General features: G+C 50.3%; 2 protein-coding genes across 6 annotated transcripts; one reads left to right on the top strand and one right to left on the bottom strand.

The window, feature by feature from the left end:
* Window positions 1-1,766: 1,766 nt before the first annotated feature.
* On the bottom strand, window positions 1,767-6,205 carry CDIPT (CDP-diacylglycerol--inositol 3-phosphatidyltransferase). Its single transcript, XM_066383237.1, has 6 exons — window positions 5,746-6,205; window positions 5,508-5,642; window positions 4,676-4,829; window positions 4,134-4,215; window positions 2,945-3,026; window positions 1,767-2,810 (listed from the first exon to the last, which is right to left on the bottom strand). The coding sequence occupies exons 1-6, from the start codon at window positions 5,786-5,788 to the stop codon at window positions 2,665-2,667; spliced, it is 642 nt and encodes a 213-aa protein (XP_066239334.1). The 5' UTR covers window positions 5,789-6,205; the 3' UTR covers window positions 1,767-2,664.
* On the top strand, window positions 4,861-19,478 carry LOC136403895 (putative protein T-ENOL). 5 transcript variants are annotated; one of them, XM_066383242.1, is made up of 6 exons: window positions 4,861-5,349; window positions 7,403-7,487; window positions 9,423-9,570; window positions 9,832-9,865; window positions 10,340-10,397; window positions 18,549-19,478. In XM_066383242.1, exons 2-6 carry the CDS (start codon window positions 7,407-7,409, stop codon window positions 18,582-18,584), a joined length of 357 nt encoding a protein of 118 aa, XP_066239339.1. In that variant the 5' UTR covers window positions 4,861-5,349; window positions 7,403-7,406; the 3' UTR covers window positions 18,585-19,478. The 5 variants fall into 5 exon arrangements, with proteins under 5 accessions (XP_066239339.1, XP_066239337.1, XP_066239335.1 ...); XM_066383240.1 differs by lacking the exon at window positions 4,861-5,349 and adding an exon at window positions 6,487-6,583; XM_066383238.1 differs by lacking the exon at window positions 4,861-5,349 and adding an exon at window positions 6,508-6,672.
* The last annotated feature ends 486 nt before the right edge of the window (window positions 19,479-19,964 follow it).

Below are 19,964 nucleotides of genomic sequence, written 5' to 3'. Positions count from 1 at the left end.
TATCCTCAGCAAGCATGTGTCTCTGCCACTCAGCGTTCATCCCACATTGTCCCCAAGAGGCTTGGTGACTTCCTGCAGCATTGTTCACGATGGCAGAAGCCGGTTGAACAAATAATAGAATTATATGCCACCATTAAGACCACCACTTGGAGTCGTTAGTTTGAGCACGGGATCATCAACATGATCCCAGGGTTGTTGGCTTGAGCAAGGGGTCACTGGCTCAGCAGGAGCCCCCCACAAGTCAAGGCACTTATGAGAAGCAATCAATGAACAACTAAAGTGATGCAACTACAAATTGATGCTTATCTCTCTCCCTACCTGTCTCCCTCTCTCCCACAAAAAAAAAAAAAGTCCACCACTGACACGGACTGCTGGGTATGGTAAATGTTAAGCGTGCGGGCTCTGGAGCCAAGCCAGTCTGGTTGGCCTCCTTCTCAGGACCTCTTTCCTTCTTGGAAAATGGGCAGTCAAGGCTTGTTGTATTGTTTAGCCCACCGTACAGTGTGTCAGGTGAAATGGGATAATACAAGCAAAAAGCTCCTTAGCAGAACAGCAAATACAAAATGAATTTTAGAAAATGGAAAGATATACGTGCTAGTGTGAAGAATTTAGATAGACACACATATGCAATGAGTAACAGTGGTCGCGTCAGGGGCAGAGAGCTCAAGGTGGTAGTTAACTAACGTCATCATCTTTTTGTAGTTCTGCAATTCATTTCTTTTACCCTGTGAATATTCTGCCTATTATTTGGGGACTCCTCAAAGGCTCCATGTGGCCCTCAGGGTAGTCCAAACACCCCCACTGGGCTCCTGCGGCTGCTTGATGGCTTCCCCCAGCTCTCAGCAGTTCCCACGCCCCAATCCCCAGCACATCCCAGCACCACCATCTGATCAGGCTCCTTTCTGAAGCTTGCTCTCTGGCCTCCCCGGTCTCCCACTCCCTCAGATGAAAACCAGTCCTCTCCCGTGTTAACTCTTCCAGCTCCGGGCCCTACCAGCTCCCTAAGATGCCCACATCCTACAGCAGCACCTAAAGTGCTACAGCATTTCCTACTCCCATCCCCCAACAAACACTGCCCTCACTGCATCATCGTCTCTCCCTGCTGGCCCACAACCTCTGCGAGGGCCACCTGGGAGGCAGTGGCCTGTTCCCATGGGCCCTGGGCTTAGCACAGGTGAGGCTCAAAACACACGGCTGCATGTCCTGGACAAGAGGGCCTCTTAGCTAAGCCATAAGAATGAAACGGGCCCTGGCCCGGTGGCTCAGTGGATAGAGCATCGTTCCAGCATAGAGGTCGCGAGACCAACCCCCGGGCAGGGCACCTGTCCAAAGCAAACAAGGAGTGCACAACTAAATGGGATAATGACATGGAACACTGAGCTGACGCTTCTCTCTGCCCTGCCCCCGAATTAATGGGAAATTTTAAATAAATAAATAAAATAACATCTGCAAACAACTTTCAACAAGGCTCTGGCATCTGGCAGGCTCAACATAGTTTTAAAAAGAAAGCCAGTCGCAGACAGCAGAGAAAGCTCGGAGGGTAGGGGTAGCTGTTAGGGACAGAGGCCCAGAACCACCTTGGAGGTATCCAACAAATGTTTAAGGAACAGCGATTCTCAACCTTCTCAGCAAGGATTCATCACCTGGAGTTTATTAAAATTCTGGGCCCACCCCTACAGATTCCAACTCTGGTCTAGGGTCCTAAAAGCTGAATTTTCAAAAATATCCAACAGGTAGTCTAAGGACCGCACTGAGAAACCAACTGATCTACTTGAGAATATTTATTAAGCAGCTACAATATGCCAGGCCAAGGTTACTCTTCATTGTAGGGACAGAGAAGAAACAAGAGAAGTCAGTGCCCTCACGGAGTTTACATTCTAGTGGGGGCAGAAAACATCATGTACACAAATAGATGTCGACAGCTAGTGACAACGCACTGTAAGGAAACACAGCAGGTGGGCAAGAGGACGCGGCATGACCGTGGGCGGCAGGGCGGGCCTCTCTGAGTGTCTGTGGAATGACAGAAAGGAGCTAGCCAGTCAACAGCTGAGGGAAAGGAGCCAGATGGCTGTTCCTTTTTCCCTAAGCTCCCCTCAACCCAGGCGCCGGTCCTAGAGTATTTCAAAGGAAAGCGAGTCCAGGACAGCGAAACCCCACCTGGTATCGAGGCTGTCAGAGCCAGGACAGACTGCACAGAGGGCACTCCAAAGGGGCAGGACCCAGACTGCACCCGTCTCCTAGCCACTGGACCCGCACGCTTCCTCTGGCCAGGGCCGAGCTCTGATTCTCTGCCTTTTGGGAAACCAAGCCCTCACCCCGTCTCCCTGACAAGAGTGTCCCTACAGTCTCAGGCCCAGCCAAACCCCAGGGCTCGGCCAGCAGGTTTGAAAATGCCCAGTGTTCGGATAAGCCTCGTGGCGCCCAGAAGCAGTGCCCCGTGTGGGCGGCGGCCCCTGAGCATCCTTCCTGATCTGGAGTCCAGGGGTGGGACCCGCCTTCAGGGTTACAGAGAACATGACATCGCTAAAGAGGCGAACCGCTTCCCAGCAGGTTGGACGGCACACTAGGAAGACGAGCCTGGAGCCCCTAGGAGGAAGACGGGAGCCACATGGCACAGTGACGCTCCCAGGGCAGGTGCGCAGCCAGAGGCTGGAAGTTCCAGGGTCACTTCTTCTTGGCACGGTCTGCCGCATCCAGGGCAGCCATGTTGCGGGCGGCTGTGATCAGGTGGACGACACTGATGAGGGACTTGAGCAAGGCGATAGGGGCGGTGATCCACAGTCCCATTCGGAAAAGACCCACAGAGCCAACTGTGGGGAGGGAGCAAGGGCAGTACTGAGAGAACAGGCCGCAGGGGAGCGGGGCCCAGGGGTCTTTGGCCGTCATCTCCGCGGGTGGGCGGGCTGGAACCCTTCCCATCCCCCAGCCAGGCCCGATCTCCTACCTAGAGGTCCCTCGGAGAAACTGAACAGGTAGAGGAGGCAGTAGAAGAGCTCGTTTCCAGCACACAGGGTAAACAGAGCAGGCTGTAAAAGTAGCAAAAAGGCTGCTTAAAGAAGAGGCTGGGGCAGCATGCACCCCTCCCCCCTGCCACACAGGGACAGGGGCCAAAACCCTGAGGACGGGGAGCTGGAACTGTCCTGGGGAATAAGTGGACAGTTGAGTGGGGGAGGGGGGGAGTAAAGAACAACCTCACTTAAAACCACCTGCTGTGGGCTGACCTGTGGTGGCGCAGTGGATAGTGTCAACCTGAGGTCGCCAGTTTGAAACCCTGGGCTTGTCTGGTCAAGGCACATATGGGAGTTGATGCTTCCTGCTCCTCCCCCCTTCTCTCTCTCTCTCTCTCTCATCTCTGTCTAAATCAGTAAATAAGGTCTTTAAAGAAAATCAACAACAACAAAAACACCCGCTGCCCTGGCTGGGTGCTCCGTCAGTTAGAACATTGTCCCGATACATCAGGTTGCGAGTTCGATCCCGGGTCAGGGCACACACAAGAATCAACTAGTGAATGCATAAATAAGTGAAACAACAAATCGATGTGTTTTTTTGTCACTAAAAAAATTAAAAAACAGCCTGACCAGGCGGTGGCGCAGTGGATAGAGCATCGAACTGGGATGCAGAAGACCCAGGTTCGAGACTCCGAGGTCGCCGGCTTGAGCGTGGGCTCATCTGGTTTGAGCAAAAATTCACCAGCTTGGACCCAAGGTCGCTGGCTCAAGCAAGGGGTTACTCGGTCTGCTGAAGGCCCGCGGTCAAGGCACATATGAGAAAGCAATCAATGAACAACTAAGGATTTGCAATGCACAACGAAAAACTAATGATTGATGCTTATCATCTCTCTGTTCCTGTCTGTCTGTCCCTGTCCTATCCCTCTCTCTGACTCTCTCTGTCTCTGTAAAAAAAAAAAAAAAATTAATTAATTAATTAAAAAACAAAAGAAAAACCAACATTGCTGCCTGGAGAAATTCACACAGGCCCTCTCACTAACCCTACCCTCCTCCATACCTCAGCTTATAGGTCTCTCCTCCCCTGGGTGGTGGTCCCTCCTCTGTGCTTGCACCCTCTCCTAACCTGGGACCAGGGCACAGCCCAGGATTGGGCACAAGCTGGGTAAATACGGGGGGGATGCTCACTCTGGAGGTATAGTAGATGCGAAGCACTGGATTTCCAGACAGGTCTATCATCTTGTGACTTTCACTGCCTCGGACCACAGAACTTGGGGAGAAAGTAGGGGAATCCATGAGTGTTCATGAGCATGGACACCCATCTAATCCTCACAGCAACCCCCACGAGGAAGGCACCGGGACTGCCTCTGTTGTACAGAGCAAGAACTGGAGCCCAGCTGAAGACCACTGTCCTGCCCAAAGCCACACAATTACCCAGCTGGAGAGAGTCAGGATTCAAAGTCCACATTCAAAATCCCATGTCCCTTTCCCAAGAGCTGTTATCTATTTGGAATCCTCGAATATCCAGTCAGAAGAGTTTTAGGGATTGGTTAATCCGATTGTAAACAAGGCTGAAAGGGACTCAGAGAGGATTGCCCATGGTCCTTCACCAAGGCAAGCTAAAAAGGAAACCTCTCCAGACCGGAAGCCACCCCAACGCCCTTCCTTGTTGTCTCACCCCTCCCCACTGCAGTGTCTTCTTCAGCTGGCCAACACCCCAAGTCGCAGACCTGTGGAGGTGCAGCCAGTGGCTGGCCACATCCAAGCTCATGCTGAGCTGGAAGAGAAGGGTGGCACGAGGGTACAGCAGGGCCAAGTTAACCAGCAGACACATGGTGGAGCAGCGGTCTGTCAGCATGTCCAGCATGGCCCCAAACCGCGTCCCTAAAAAATGGAGGCTATTAGTTGGGAAGAGGATCTACAACAAGGGCCATAGGTGGTGTATCCCTCTTATGCAAAGTCCAAAAGAAGACGGAAAATGTCCACTGCCTGGGGAGGAAAACAGGCTGCTCTCCAGGGGTGTGAGGTCAGCAAGCAAAGGTTACCATGACATGAAACGAGGGAGGAGGCAAGGGAATGCGAACGGGGAGGGGACGAGGGGGTGAGAAAGCTAGTGTACTACTAACTCATCAATCCCAGAACCAAGGATCCAGATCTCAAGACAGAGTCTTGGAAGTCCTGGAAGTCTTGGAAGTGGGTCTAGAGAACCGATTCAACCCTCCAGAGGCCACCTGGCTTCCCTCTCCATCCTCTTTCTAAACAGGCCTTCCGGACAAGGGGCTGCTGTGCGGGGCACAGAGCAGACACCCAGTAAACACCTGCTGAGCGGATGGATACCAAGTCAGCGACCTCGGGCACTGCCACGGCCAGGCCCAGTCTTGCTCCTACACACCCCTCCCTACCAGTGAGTTCTCAGCAGCTGGCTTAAACCCCTTCTGCTACAACACCAGGCCAGTCGGTTCTGATTAAACAGAGAGGAGAACCCTCAGGAACTGAGGAGGCAGGAAAAGGGTTCAGGGGGTTGCTGTGCCTCCAGGTTGGCTGGGAGGAGTCGTCTGTCACCTTGGTTAAGGATTCGAGCAGCGTGTCCATCGAAAGCGTCCAGAAGTCCGCTGAGCAGGTAGAACGAGGAGGCCGTGAGGGGGCAGCAGGGCATGAAGTAGAAAGAAATGATGGCGAAGACAATCCGGGCATAACCTTGGGATGGGATGGGACGGGGGAGACAGACAGGGCGGGATCAGGGAGCCTGCCCAAGGCCCCTCTCCCTCCCGTTCGGCCCGGGGCCGCGGGCAGCACTCACCAATGAGGTTAGGCACAAACAGGAAGATATTTTCGCTTGGCATCGCGGCGGCCCCCTGGCCGTCCTGGGCCCGATCCGGAAGTGCCAGCTCTGTCTCAGCCCCGCCGTGCGGCTTCACCTTCCAGCCCGGCGCATCGGCCGCGTCCACTGCGCGCCAGACCCCGCCGCCCCGGCCTGGCCCCAGATGGTAAAGCTCGCCGCGGCAGGAGCATGGGCCGCCCCCGATGTGGCTGGGCGCCGGGGGCGCGCACACCCCGCCCTTTCTATAGGAAGCCTCTCGTCTCCGTCCGCCTCGCAGGCGGCTGCAGCCTTCAGCTGCGGTCCCTCCTGCTCCAGTTGTGCTCGGCTTCCGAGAACCTACTCTTCTGCGCTGGTACTTCCAAAATTGGAGAAAAGGAAAAGACGCTTTAAGGAAATGGCTGCGGCCCCTTTAAGACGGCCCGCTTCCTTTACCTTTTCTTCCCTCCGCCCCTTTCCATCGGCTCGTACCAAAGTACAGAGGGAGGAGCAGGGGCGGGGTAGAGAAGCAGCGACTCCGAGCAAAGGAAGGAACGGAAAAGAAGAGGTCCAGAGAGTAGGAGGCCTAAATAAGTATCTCCATTTCCCTTTCTGAGGAGGGTGTGAGTTCTTGAGGACAAAGATGAGGAGAAAAGATTCCGCCCTCCTGAGTCTTTGCATCCCCCCAAAGGCAAAGTTATTTAGTACAGTCCACATTGTTTTCTTCCCCGCCCTCCGCCCTCTCCGGCCTCATTGGCTCTCGCAGGCTCCGCTACGAGATGACGGATAGAGAGGCTGAAGGGCGGCCTAGGGCGAGGCTGCTACTTGCGTGCCCCTAGTGGTAGGAGAATTAGGTCCACCCTAAATGATCTCCCCAAGTTCCTCCAGCCTGGGGCGCTGGGGTCACCACCCCCAAGCTGGGACCTGGAGGTGGGTGGAGGAAAAGCCGGAGGAGCGAGTGCGACTTGCTGGGGAAAGGCTCCCCCCACTCCTCTGCAGGCCTCGGGTTCTAGAATCCCCGTCTCCTGGCAACGGGACTGTGGAACCTCCACAAACACCTAGGGTTTTACAGCGACGGGTAGCGGCGCTGTCCCGGGTTCCCTTTCTTCCCTCCCTTCCTCCCCAACTCCCTGTCCCCCGTGACCCGTAATAGGGGCTCCTCAGACCTCCTCGTCTCCCCTCCTGCCGAGTAGCTCAAGATTTCAACCCACCTGCCAGGTCGGGAGCGGGAAGTCGGCTGCCTCCTTGGGACGGGGCTCTGGATGGGAGGACCCTGGGCTAAACTTCTCACCCCACTCCTCACTTTAGGAAGATTTAAGGCAAACACACACACACACACATACACACACACACACACCATGGTTTATTTAGGAAGATTTAAGGCAAACACACACACACACACACACACACCATGGTTTATTTAGGAAGATTTCAGGCAAACACACACACACACACACACACACACACACACACACACACACCATGGTTTATTTAGGAAGATTTAAGGCAAACACACACACACACACACACACACACACACACACACACCATGGTTTATTTAAAGGCCTCTCTTTTAAATCTCGGCCTGGGGAATGGTGTTGGGGAGGGTTTGGGGGAAGTGGGTTGATTTCTCAACCTAAAAGGCTCCAACTGCTCCCAGGGCGATGGCATCCACTTCTACCAGGAGTAAGGAGAAAAAGGGCAGCCGTCTGTGCCAAGCTGCAACATCTTTGAGTGGAGCTTTGGTGAGCATGCGAAGGGAGTTCTAGAGGAGGGGTGAACTGAAGTAGATAGAGACTTCCAAGGCTGAGGGCACTGAGACCACCCTCCATGAGACTAGCCCATAGCTTCCAGAACTAGGCCCCCAAAGACTGTCCCCCACATACAGGTCCTTCTAGGCCAAATATCAAGGCCCAGCCCTTTAAATACCAGACTCCTTAGGCCCAGAGCCCCCAGATCCAGTACTCCCAGTACGAATGCCCAGGCTGAGGCCTTCTGACTTTTCCCTTTATCAGAAGGCTTCATTGCCCTGACGGGGTAGTTCAGTTGGTTAGATCAGTGATCCCCAACCTTTTTTGGGCCACGGACCGGTTTAATGTCAGAAAATATTTTCACGGACCGGCCTTTAGGGTGGGACGGATAAATGTTTCGCGTGACCGAGACAAGCGTCAAGAGTGAGTCTTAGGCGGATGTAACAGAGGGAATCTGGTCATTTTTTAAAAATAAAACATCGTTCAGACTTAAATATAAATAAAACGGAAATAATGTAAGTTATTTATTCTTTCTCTGTGGACCGGTACCAAATGGCCCATGGACTGGTACCAGTCCGCGGCCCGGGGGTTGGGGACCACTGGGTTAGATCATGGGTTTTTGGGTTTTGTTTGTTTGTTTGTTTGTTTTACAGAGTCAGAGAGAGAGCGACAGATAGGGACAGACAGGAACGAAGAGAGATGAGAATCATCAATCATACGTTTTTTGTTGCGACACCTTAGTTGTTCATTGATTGCTTTCTCAGATGTGCCTTGACCATGGGGTTACAGCAGACCGAGTAACCCCTTGCTTGAACCAGCGACCTTGGGTCCAAGCTGATGAGCTTTGCTCAAACCAGATGAGCCCACGCTCAAGCTGGCAACCTCGGGGTCTTGAACCTGGGTCCTTCGCATCCCAGTCCAACTCTCCATCCACTGCACCACCGCCTGGTCAGGCTCATGGTCTTCATGGTCTTTTTTTTTTTTTTTTAATTTTTACATTGATTAAGAGAGAAAAAGCATCAACACATTGTTCCACTTAGTTGTTCCATCTAGTTGTGCACTCATTGATTACTTCTCATAGGAGTCCTGACCTGGGATCTAACCCATGACCTTGGTGAACTGGAACGATGCTTTATCTACTGAGCCACCCAGCTAGGGCCTAGAGCATGGTTTGTTTTGGGGGTTTTTTTGGCAAGAAAGAGAGAGAGAGATGAAGGTACAAACAGGGACAGGCAGACAGGAAGAGAGAGAGATGAGAAGCATCAACTCATAGTTGCGGCACCTTAGTTGTTCATTGATTGTTTCTCATATGTGCCTTGACCAGGAGGCTCTAGCCAAGCCAGTGAACCCTTTAGAGCAGGGGTCTCAAACTCGCGGCCCACGGGCCGCATGCGGCCCGCCAAACAATTTTGTGTGGCCCGCAGACTAATCCACGAAGTTCAAAATATTTTGGATAAAATTAAGTAAGCCTAGGGGCCTACTTGTATTTTTCATTTCTCTAGCATCCTAGCTAGATATTAGCTTAGTTAACAGCAGTTGTGATGCGAACTACAGTTTCTGGTCATTTTGTGACACTGAATAAACTGCATGTACGATTGTGCTTGTTGTACTGTTTTTTTTTTTGTTTTCAACTGCAGTGAGAAATGTTGCGTAACAGTTGCCTTTTGTAGACCTAGTGCGGCCCGCCCAACGACTGTGATCTTGCTCTGCGGCCCACATGCTGAGTTGAGTTTGAGACCCCTGCTTTAGAGTGTAGTCTTGGTGTGCCAAGGTTGCGTGCTTGATCCCTGGTCAGGACACATACAAGGATCAACCAATGAATGTATAAATAAGTGGAACAACAAATTGATGTTTCTCTCTCTCTCCCTCCCTCCCTCCCTCTTTCTCTCTCTGTCCAAATTAATCAACCAATATTTTTTTTTTATAAAGGCTTCATTATCTCGTTCCGAGGAATTCCTGACGCGGATCAGCACGGAACTCACCAACGAGGCCTTGCTTATTGCTGGCTACCACGTGAACCCTGTGCCTACCAAGGGAAAACAAACACAAGACCAAGGGACTCAGATATCCAAACACGGTGATTCCCCGCGTCAGGACCACTGTGTCCAGAGTCTCCCATACCTCTCGTCCCAGTTCCTGACTCCCAACCACAGCTGACTTCTCCAGCAGTCTGTGCCCATCTCCCCATCTCACAGCCAGACCAGCCCGACCCCCTAACCCAGTGCCCACTCCTCACTGCAGGCGAGGAGTCACCTCAGCCCCTTCCCCCCTAGCCATGTCTCACCCTGGCTAGGTAATTAGGGGTTGTCATTTCTCTGACGGAGGCCTCTCCTTCCAGTGTTCTTCACCAAGACCCAAGGCACTGACACCTGGTGAGTGTGGCTTCAAGGGCAATGCTCTTTGTCCTGGGAGAAAGAGGAGGAGGCTGTAAGGGGAGCGAGTGACGGTCTGACAAGATCCCAACGCAGTAGGGGATTTTTTTTTTTTTTTTGTGGCAGAGACAGAGAGAGTCAGAGAGAGGGACAGATAGGGACAGACAGACAGGAAGGGAGAGATTAGAAACATCAATTCTTCGCTGCGGTTCCTTAATTGTCCATTGATGGATTTCTCATATGTGCCTTGACCGGGGGTGGGGGGCACAGCAGACCGAGTGACCCCTTGCTCGAGCCAGTGACCTTGGGCTCAAGCTGGTGAGCCTTGCTCAAACCAGATCAGCCATGCTCTATCCACTGCGCCACTGCCTGGTCAGGCAGCTGGGGGATTTTAAACCATGTCGTCCTACTCTGTTCTGCTCTGATCCTTGATTCAGAGTTCTCACCCCCTTCCTTTCTCTCTGCCATTTCCAGCTCTGACGGACACTGTACCCACACCAAGGCACACATCCTGCCATTTCCTCGTGACAAGGTATGTACAGGGTTCCTGGATGACAAGGTCATTCAGTATCAACCAAACACTTAGAGTTTGCATACGTCAGTCCCTGCTTTAGCAACTTGGGACACAGAAAGGAATGACACCATGTTTGCTCTTGTAAAGTTAACATTTAGTGGGGGGCCAGTCAAGTATATGGCCAATTACCATACTATATGAGCAAGTGCCCATAACAGAATGGAAACAGCAAGAAGAGCACTTACCCCAGCCTCAACTAGGACAGAAACAAAATTATTCATGGGCTTCCTGGAGGAGGTGACACCTACAGAAAGAATTTTCCAGGAAATAAAACAGGTTAGTAGGGGTATTGCAAGTGGCTGGCTTATGTGAGCAAAGGCACAGAGGGGAGCCTCAGTAGAGTGTGAGTGTACGTGTCTGTGTCCCTAGGCAGGGAGGAGGGGACCGGGCAGTTTAAATGCTGGAGTATGCAGGCAAGGTAGCCAGGGACTAATCAAGAAACTTTATTAAGACTCATAGATGTTTTCTTTTGCTTTCTTTCTTTTTTTAAAAAAAGTTTTATTTTTTGATTTTAGAGAGAAGAGAGAGAAAGAGGTAAGGGAGGAGTGTGAAACATCAACTTGTAGTTGCTTCTCATATGTGCCTTGACCAGGCAAGTCTGGGGTTTCTAACTGGCGACCTCAGCCTTCCAGGCCAGTGCTCTATTCACTGCACCACCACAGGTCAGACCATAGATGTTGTTTTAGTCAAGGGCTCATTGAAAAGTTTTGGGCAAGAGAGGTTGGAATTTTAGATTGATCATTCTGGTGGTCAGTGAGGAGAGTGAACTGGAAAGGGGAGAGACCAGAGGCAGGGAGGCCAGTTAGAAATTATTCCAAGAGCCTAACCAGGCAGTGGTGCAGTGGATAGAGTGTTGGACTGGGACACAGAGAACCAAGGTTTGAAACTCCAAGGTCACCAGCTTGAGTGCAGGCTTACCAGCTTGAGTGTGGGATCATAGACATGATCCCATGGTCGCTGGCTTGAGCCCAAAGGTCACTGGCTTGAAACCCAAGTCACTGACTTGAGCCCAAGGTCACTGGCTTGAGCAAGGGGTCACTGTCTCTGCCTGAGCCCCCCCCCCCATCAAGGCTCATATGAGAAAGCAATCAACTAGCAACAAAGGTGCTGCCATGAAGAATTGATGCTTCTCATCCCTCTCCCTTCTTGTCTGTCCCTGTCTGTCCCTCTCTCTGACTTTCTCTGTCTCTGTCAAAAAAATAAATAAAATGAAAAAGAAATTCTTCTAAGAGACTAAGCTAGAGATGATTAGGTCCTGAATTTTTATGTAATAGTAAAGACGAGCCTAACCTGTGGTGGCGCAGTGGATAAAGCGTCGACCTGGAAATGCTGAGGTCGCCGGTTCAAAACCCTGGGCTTGCCTGGTCAAGGCACATATGGGAGTTGATGCTTCCGGCTCCTCCTCCACTTCTCTCTGTCTCTCCTCTCTGTCTCTCCCTCTCCTCTCTAAAATGAATAAATAAAAAATTTTAAAAAAAAGAAAAAAAAATAGTAAAGACGAGAGCAAGGGCAGATATAAGAAATAAAGACCAACCCAAAGCAATCTATAGATGCAATGCAATTCCTATCAAAATACTAATAGCATTTTTTGCAGAACTAGAATAGATAATCCTAAAAGGTATATGGAAACAGAAAAGACCCTGAACAGCCACAGCAATCTTTAAAAAAGAACAAAATTGGCCTGGCCAGGTGGTAGTGCAGTGGACAGAGTGTCAGACTGGGACGTGGAGGACCCAGATTTGAAACCCTGAGGTCGCAGGCTTGAGCACAGGCTCATCTGCTTTGAGCAAGGCTCACCAGCTTGAGCCCAAGGTCGCTGGCTTGAGCAAGGGGTCACTCGGTCTGCTGTAGCCCCCTGGTCAAGGTGCATATGAGAAAGCAATCAATGAACAACTAAGGTGCCGCAACAAAAATTGACGCTTCTCATCTTTCTCCCTTTCTGTCTGTCCCTATCTATCCCTCTCTCTGTCTCTCTCTGTCCCTGTCACTCACACACACACACACACACACACACACACACACACACATACATAAAGAAAGAACAAAGTTGGAGATATCATGCTATCTAATTTCAAATTATACTACAGGCGATTGTAATCAAATCATTATGGTACTGGCATAAAACAGACACATGGATCAGTGAAACTGAATAAAGAGCCCAGAAATAAATCCATGCCTATTTGGTAAATTACTGTTGGATAAAAGAGGCAAGAATATACAATGGCGCAAAGAGAGTCTCTTCAATAAATGGTGGTGCAGTGGATAGGGCATTGGCCCGCAACGCTGAAGACCCCAGTTCGAAGCCTCAAGATTGCTGGCTTGAGCAAGGGGTCACTCGCCCAGCTGGAGCCCCCTGGTCATGGTTTGAGCCCAAAGGTTGCTGGCTGGAGCCTGAGGTCACCGGCTTGAGCAAAGCGTCAATGGCTTGGCTGGAGACCCCTGTCTAGGCACATATAAGAAGACAATCAGTGAACAACTATGAGTTGATGCTTTTCATCTCTCTCCCTTTCTGTCTGTCAGTCTGTCTCTAAGAGTAAATATATAAACGGTGTTAGAAAAAGTGGACAGATACATGCAAAAAAAATGAAACTAGACCACTTTGTGTTTTTTTTTAAGTGAGAGGAGGGGAGATAGAGAGACAGAGTCTCACATGCACCCTGATCAGATCCACCTAGCAACTCCCATCTGGGGCCAGTACTCGAATCAACTCAACAATACTCAGCACCTGAGGTCGACACACGAACCAATTGAGCCACTGGCTTTGAGAAGGGAAGAGGAAAGGGGGAGAGGGAAGGGAATAGAAGCAGATGGTTGCTCCTGATGTGCTGTGACTGAGGATTGAATCCAGGACGTCCACATGCTGGGCCAACACTCTATCCACTGAGCCAACTGGCCAGGGCCAGATACTAGCCCACTTTCTTACACCGTATACAAGAATAAACTCAAAATGGACTAAAAACTTAAATATTGAGATCTGAAACCATAAAAATTCTAAAAGAAAACAAATAGCAAACATTTTTTAAAAGATTTTATTTATTGATTTTAGAGAAAGGAAAGAGTGAGAGAGAAAGGGTGGGGAGGAGTGGGAAGTATCAACTCACAGTACTTGCTTCTCTTTGTGTCCTGACCTGGCAACCCGGGCCTTGAACTGGTGACCTCAGTGTTCCAGGCCGACGCTTCCCCCACTGAGCCAGCACAGGGCAGGCAGGCAGCAGACTCTTTGACATTGCTTTTAGTATTATTTTTTTGGGGGGAGGATGTATCTCCTCAGGCAAGGGAAATAAACAAATGGGACTACATCAGATGAAAAAGTTTTTTGCCCAGCAAAGGAAACTATCAGCAAAATGAAAAGAGAAACCTACCTAATAGGAGAAGATACTCACCAGTGATACATCGATAAGGGTTAATATCTAAAATTTATAAAAAATTCATACAACTTAACACTAAAAAAACCCAACAATCCAATAAAAAAAATGAGCAGAGGACCCAAATAGGATGGACAGATAGCCAGTAGACTTATGAAAAGATGTTCAAGGTCACTATCCATCAGAGAACTGCAGATTAAAACCATTGTGAGATATCCTCTCACACCTGTCAGAGTGGCTATCATGAGCAATTTTAACAAACAAGGGAATCTTGTGCATTGTTGGTGAGAATGCAGAGTGGTGCAGCTACGATGAAAAACAGTATGGAGGTTCCTAAAAAAATGAAAACTAGAACTACCTATGACCCATCAATTCCACTTCTGGGTATTTATACAAAGAAATAAAAAACACTAATTCAAGAAGACACATGCAGTGGCCTGACCGGTGGTGGCGCAGCAGATAAAGTGTCGAACTGGAACGCTGAGGTCGCTGGTTCAAAACCCTGCACTTGTCAGGTCAAGACACATATAGGAGTTGATGCTTCCTGCTCCCCCATTTCTCTCTCTTTCTCTCTTTCTCACTCTCTCTCGTCTCTAAAATGAATTTTTAAAAAATCTCCCACTGTGATTGTGGAATTAAAAAAACCCCAGACACATGCAGCCCTATATTCATTACAGCATTATTTACAATAGCCGGGATAAGGAAGCAGCCGCAGTGCCCACCAATAGATGACTGGACGAAGAGCTGGTACTTCTATGCAATGGAGTGTTACTTGGCCATAAAAAAAGAATTAAATCTTACCATGTGCTTCAACATGAAGAAAACTAGAGGGTATTATGCTAAGTAAAATAAGTCAAACAAAGACAAATATTGTATGGTTTCACTTATATGTGTAATAAAGGACAAAGTGAATGAACAAACAAAACAGAAACAGACTCATAGACGCAGAGAACAAACTGATGGTTGCCGGAGGGGAGGGTGGTTAGGGACTGGGTGAGAAAGGGGAAGGGATGCCCTAGCCAGTCGGCCCAGCATGTGGATGTCCCAGGTTCGATTCCCGATCAGGGCACACAGGAGAAGTGACCATCTGCTTCTCCATCTCTCTCTGTCCACCTTCTTTCTGTCTTCCTCTCCCACAGCCATGGCTTGATTGGTCCCAGCAAGTTGGTCCTCGGTGCTGAGAGTGGCTCTGTGGAGCCTTCGCCTCAGGTGCTAAAAAAGGCTTGGTTGCCAGGTAACAAGCCACGGCCCCAGATGGGCAGAGTATCACTGGGTAGAGGGCTTGCTGGGTGGATCCCAGTGGGGCACATGCAGGAGTCTGTCTCTCTGTATCCCCTCCCCTCGCTAAAAAAAGAAGAGAAAAAGGTGAGGGGATTAAGAAGTACAAAAGTACAAATTGGCCTGACCAGGCGGTGGCGCAGTGGATAGAGCGTCGGACTGGGATGCAGAGGACCCAGGTTCGAGACCCCGAGGTCGCCAGCTTGAGCGCGGGCTCATCTGGTTTGAGCAAAAGCTCACCAGCTTGAACCCAAGGTCGCTGGCTCCAGCAAGGGGTTACTCGGTCTGCTGAAGGCCCGCGGTCAAGGCACATATGAGAAAGCAATCAATGAACAACTAAGGTGTTGCAACACGCAGTGAAAAACTAATGATTGATACTTCTTATCTCTCTCCATTCCTGTTTATCCCTCTCTTTGACTTACTCTCTGTCTCTGAAAAAATAAATAAATTAATAAAAAAAATTTTTTTTTTTTAATTTGTATTTTTCTGAAGCTGGAAACAGGGAGAGACAGTCAGACAGACTCCCGTATGCGCCCGACCGGGATCCACCCGGCACGCCCACCAGGGGGCGACGCTCTGCCCACCAGGGGGCGATGCTCTGCCCACCAGGGGGCGATGCTCTGCCCCTTTGGGGCATCGCTCCCTCGCAACCAGAGCCACTCCAGCGCCTGGGGCTGAGGCCAAGGAGCCATCCCCAGCGCCCGGGCCATCTCTGCTCCAATGGAGCCCCAGCTGCGGGAGGGGAAGAGAGAGACAGAGAGGAAGGAGAGGGGGAGGGGTGGAGAAGCAGATGGGCGCCTTTCCTGTGTGCCCTGGCCGGGAATCGAACCCGGGACCCCTGCACACTAGGCCGACGCTCTACCACTGAGCCAACCGGCCAGGGCAAAAATTTCTAAAAAAAAGTAGTACAAACTGGCCCTGACCGGATAGGTCGGTTGGCTAGAGCATCATCCTGAAGCACAGAGGTGGTCTGTTCAGTCCTCGGTCAGGGCACATACAGGAACAGATCAATGTTCCTGTCATCCTGTCTCTCTCTTTTTTCCTCTCTCTCTAAAATCAATAAAATAAACATTAAAATTTTTTTTTTTTGTATTTTTCTGAAGCTGGAAACGGGGAGAGACAGTCAGACAGACTCCCGCATGCGCCCAACCGGGATCCACCCGGCACGCCCACGGGCGGGGGGGTGTTGCCCTGCCCATCCGGGGCGTCGCTCTGTCACGACCAGAGCCATTCTAGCGCCTGAGGCAGAGGCCATAGAGCCATCCCCAGCGCCAGGGCCATCTTTTGCTCCAATGGAGCCTCGGCTGCGGGAGGGGAAGAGAGAGACAGAGAGAAAGGAGAGGGGAGGTGGAGAAGCAGATGGGCGCTTCTCCTGTGTGCCCTGGCCGGGAATCGAACCCGGGACTCCTGCACGCCAGGCCAACGCTCTACCACTGAGCCAACCGGCCAGGGCCAAAAAAATTTTTTTAAAAAGTACAAATTGGTAGTTACAAGACAGTCACAAGGGCCCTGGCTGGGTAGCTCAGTTGGTTAGAGCATCGCTCTGATATTCCAAGGTTACAGGTTTGATCCCCTGTCAGGGCACATATAATAAGCAACCAATGAGTGCATGAATGTGTGGAACAGCAAATTGATGTTTCTCTCTCTTACTCTCTCTCTCTCCCCCTTCCTTACTCTCTAAAATCAATCAATCAATCAAAAATTTAAAAAATAGTCACGAGGATGTAAATAAAGTATGTACAGCATAGAGAATATAGTCAATAAAATTGGGATAAGTATGTATGGTGTCAGGTGAGTACTTAAACTTATCAGGGGGATCACTTTGTAAATTAACTGTCTAATCACTAGACTGTACACTTGAAACATATAAAATAGTATCAAATGTCTACTGTAATTTAAAAAGAAAAAAAAAACTGCCCTGGCCTGTTGGATCAATGGGTAGAGCATCAGCCCAACGTATGGACATTCTGGGTTCGACTCCCAGTCAGGGCACACAAGAGAAGCAAGCAACCATCTGCTTCTCTCCCCTCCCTCTCCCCCTTCTCTCCCTCTTCCCCTCCCACAGCCAGTGGCTCTGTTGGTCTGAGAGTCAGCCTCAGGCATTAAAAATAGTTCAATTGATTTGAGCATCAGCCATAGGCAGGGGTTACTGGGTGGATCCCAGTAAGGGTGCATGTGAGAGTCTGTCACTCTATCTGCCCTCCTCTCACTTAAAAAAAAAAAAAGACCAAGAAGATTGAGTTTGATAATTGATTAGAAGTGGTAGGGGGTAAAATGTAGGAATCAGATGACTGCCAGGTTTCTGATTTGGGTAATGTATGTCTGATGATGATGTACTTCTGCTCAAAACTGTACAATAGCTCCCCATTTCAGAGTAAATGCCAAAGTCCCTCGATGGCTCCCAGGGCCCTCCATGGCCTCTGTCCGCCCACACCCCGTCCTCTCTCTGAGCACTGCCCAGAACTGCTCCCTGGTTTGCCCCCTCTCAGTTTGCCAGTATTCTCATTCTCCTTACAGCGTGGAAGGCACCCTCCCACAGATTGTGGTTGAGGTGCCCATAGAAACTCCGGGTGGACGTTCCCTGTAGACAGTTGGAAATGGGGCTTCAAAGTCATTGTAGCAGTCTGACGCTGGTGACAGAGATCTGGTCTAGGAGGGAGGTGGCACTTGAAGGCTGTGCAGTTGCCCTCGGCAGGGTGGAGGTGGGGTACAGAGTGAGAAAGAGGAGGGCACTGAGAACAGAAGCCTGGAGAAACTCTCCTTTCAAAAGGTTGACAGAGGAGGAGAGAAGGGCTCAGAAAGAAGGCGGAAAGGCACTTGGTAGTCAAATGTTTATTGTCTGAGGCAGGTCCTGTAGGCCATGGGGATGGGTAGTCATGGCTCTGACAGAGCTGCTACTTCAACTGTTTGTGGCCAAGACCAGAGGCAAATAGAGCTGACAGCAAGCCACTGTTGTCCTCAAGGAACTGACTTGACTGTCTAGTGCCTTTGAGACATTTGATCTCTCCCAATTGGGCTTTGGTGTTAGAAGCAGCTGAAGTAGCAAAAAAGCCCTGGGCCCAAATAGCTAATTTGCTATTTCCATAATAGTTAGCCTTGTTCCAGTTCCTTCCCCTCCCCCCACGTGTCCGATGGGAGCCTTGGACACAATGCCTGGAGAGAGGGCCCTTACCTCTGGGACCTGGAGAAGAGAAGTGAGCCAGACAGAGTCCCTGCTGTCAAGAAGCTTAAATGGGGTTGTGGGGTGTGGGGGGGAGGGGGCAGTGACCAGGGGGATGAATGGGTGGGTGGACGGAGGGGTCGATGGATGTGCAGACAGATGATGAGGGGAAGGATGGGTGGGGAATGACAGAGTAGATGGATAGTTAGATGTGTGGGGGAGCGCGGCTGGGTGGGTCGATGAGGAATGGAAGGATGAGAACACACAGCCCTGCATCTGGAGTCAGAGGCTGTCCTTCTCTTCCAGAGAGCTCTGCCCAGCAACTTGACGTCTGGAGGATGATCCCGACCTTCTGGCGCTGCTGTAGGCCCCTCCTGCCCCCACCCCACTCTGTCCCTTTAAAACCTGCCTCAAAGCTCCTCTTCCACGACTCATTAATGACTTCAGTTTGCGGGGAGACTCATCATGAGCATTGTCACCTCTGAAGCCTCCAGAATGTTCTGGATTCACCACACACTTTTCCACTCTCACTCGGCAAGGACAGCCCCAGAAAGCCAAGGCTTTGCTGGGGACAGAGACCCTTCCCTCCTCACAGCCTAGCCGGTGCTCTGGTGTGACTGCTCGGGCATGGAGGTCTAAGTGGCTGTTGGGTTTTTATTTTTGCCAGATGTGTGGGCAGAATATCCCATATTGGAACGGGATACCATTGGAGTGGTTTAAATTCAGGGCGTTATCATCAACCTACCGGCAAAGGGGGAGCTCATAGATCCCAGTGTCCTAGCCAAGGTACTTGAGTGCCTTAAGGTCTGGGCCCATGGCATCGGAGCAGGTCTACCCTGGCTTCTGAGGCACAGCCTGTGGAACCACAATCAGTGCCGTGGTCTCCTCTGAGCTTTGGGGTCTCGTGCCTACGGGAACATAACACGTCCACCACTAGACAGAAGGCGGTGCAGTAGGCTTTGTAGTGTTTGCATTTACAGCGCAGTCTGGCCACTATTGTGGCTTCCTAGGAAGTCAGTATCCTTATCTGAAAATGGGAATAATTGTTGTCTCACAGGGTCCTTGTGAGGGTTAAAAACAACGCATACGGAGAGCTTGGCACAATGCCTGGCACAAAACAAATGCCCCCAAAACGTAGCCTATTATCAACTCCCTTTTGAGTATTTCAGTATCCTGTTGAGGGTCTTAAATGTTTAATTGTATTTAAATATAAAATTTTAATTAGGTAAAATTCAATTAATTGGAGATTTTGGACAAATAGACTAGATTCCATACAATGTTTAAAATCAGATAAAGTAGGAAAAAAAGGACACAGGGTACAAAACAAGCTCAGTTTATGAAATGCTGCAGATATGACCAATACTTGGTAGACATGTAATTGCAGATATGCTTAAATGCCAAAAAGATGGGGGGTAGAGATGGTACACTTAGAAGGATACAAAAAGTCTCAAAAGGGAGTAAACTGGTCATGAAACTAATTGACACCTGTCTGTCACCTGTCAAACAGTGAGGGAGGAGGAGTGGCTATTGTCAGTGATCTCCTGGCTAAAGCTGCCTCCAAACGTCATCAAGCCCAGGGGCTTTGTCTCAGTCAGTCCTCCGCAAAGCCTGACCCTAACGCGGGGGGGGGGGGGGTTCTACCCCTTGACAACACCCGGGCGGGTTCTACCCCTTGACAACACCCGGAGCCTAGTCTTCGGTTTCCATCTTTCCCCCCAGCTC

The sequence above is a fragment of the Saccopteryx leptura genome, chromosome 4 (genome assembly GCF_036850995.1).
Source record: "Saccopteryx leptura isolate mSacLep1 chromosome 4, mSacLep1_pri_phased_curated, whole genome shotgun sequence".
NCBI classification, from domain to species: Eukaryota; Metazoa; Chordata; class Mammalia; order Chiroptera; family Emballonuridae; genus Saccopteryx; species Saccopteryx leptura.
The sequence above is the reverse complement of the archived record's forward strand: the minus strand, read 5'-3'. Positions and strand labels throughout refer to the sequence as shown.

Excerpts from the sequence above, each read along its gene's own strand:
- LOC136403895 (XM_066383238.1), top strand. The coding sequence starts at position 6,608 with ATGATCTCCCCAAGTTCCTCCAGCCTGGGGCGCTGGGGTCACCACCCC. Across the intron at positions 6,673-7,402 it reads CCCCAAGCTGGGACCTGGAG|GGCGATGGCATCCACTTCTA; the intron begins GTGGGTGGAGGA and ends AACTGCTCCCAG. Across the intron at positions 9,866-10,339 it reads ACCCAAGGCACTGACACCTG|CTCTGACGGACACTGTACCC; the intron begins GTGAGTGTGGCT and ends TGCCATTTCCAG.
- CDIPT (XM_066383237.1), bottom strand. The coding sequence starts at position 5,788 with ATGCCAAGCGAAAATATCTTCCTGTTTGTGCCTAACCTCATTG. Across the intron at positions 4,830-5,507 it reads TGCTCGAATCCTTAACCAAG|GGACGCGGTTTGGGGCCATG; the intron begins GTGACAGACGAC and ends TCCATTTTTTAG. Across the intron at positions 4,216-4,675 it reads CACTGGCTGCACCTCCACAG|TTCTGTGGTCCGAGGCAGTG; the intron begins GTCTGCGACTTG and ends TTTCTCCCCAAG.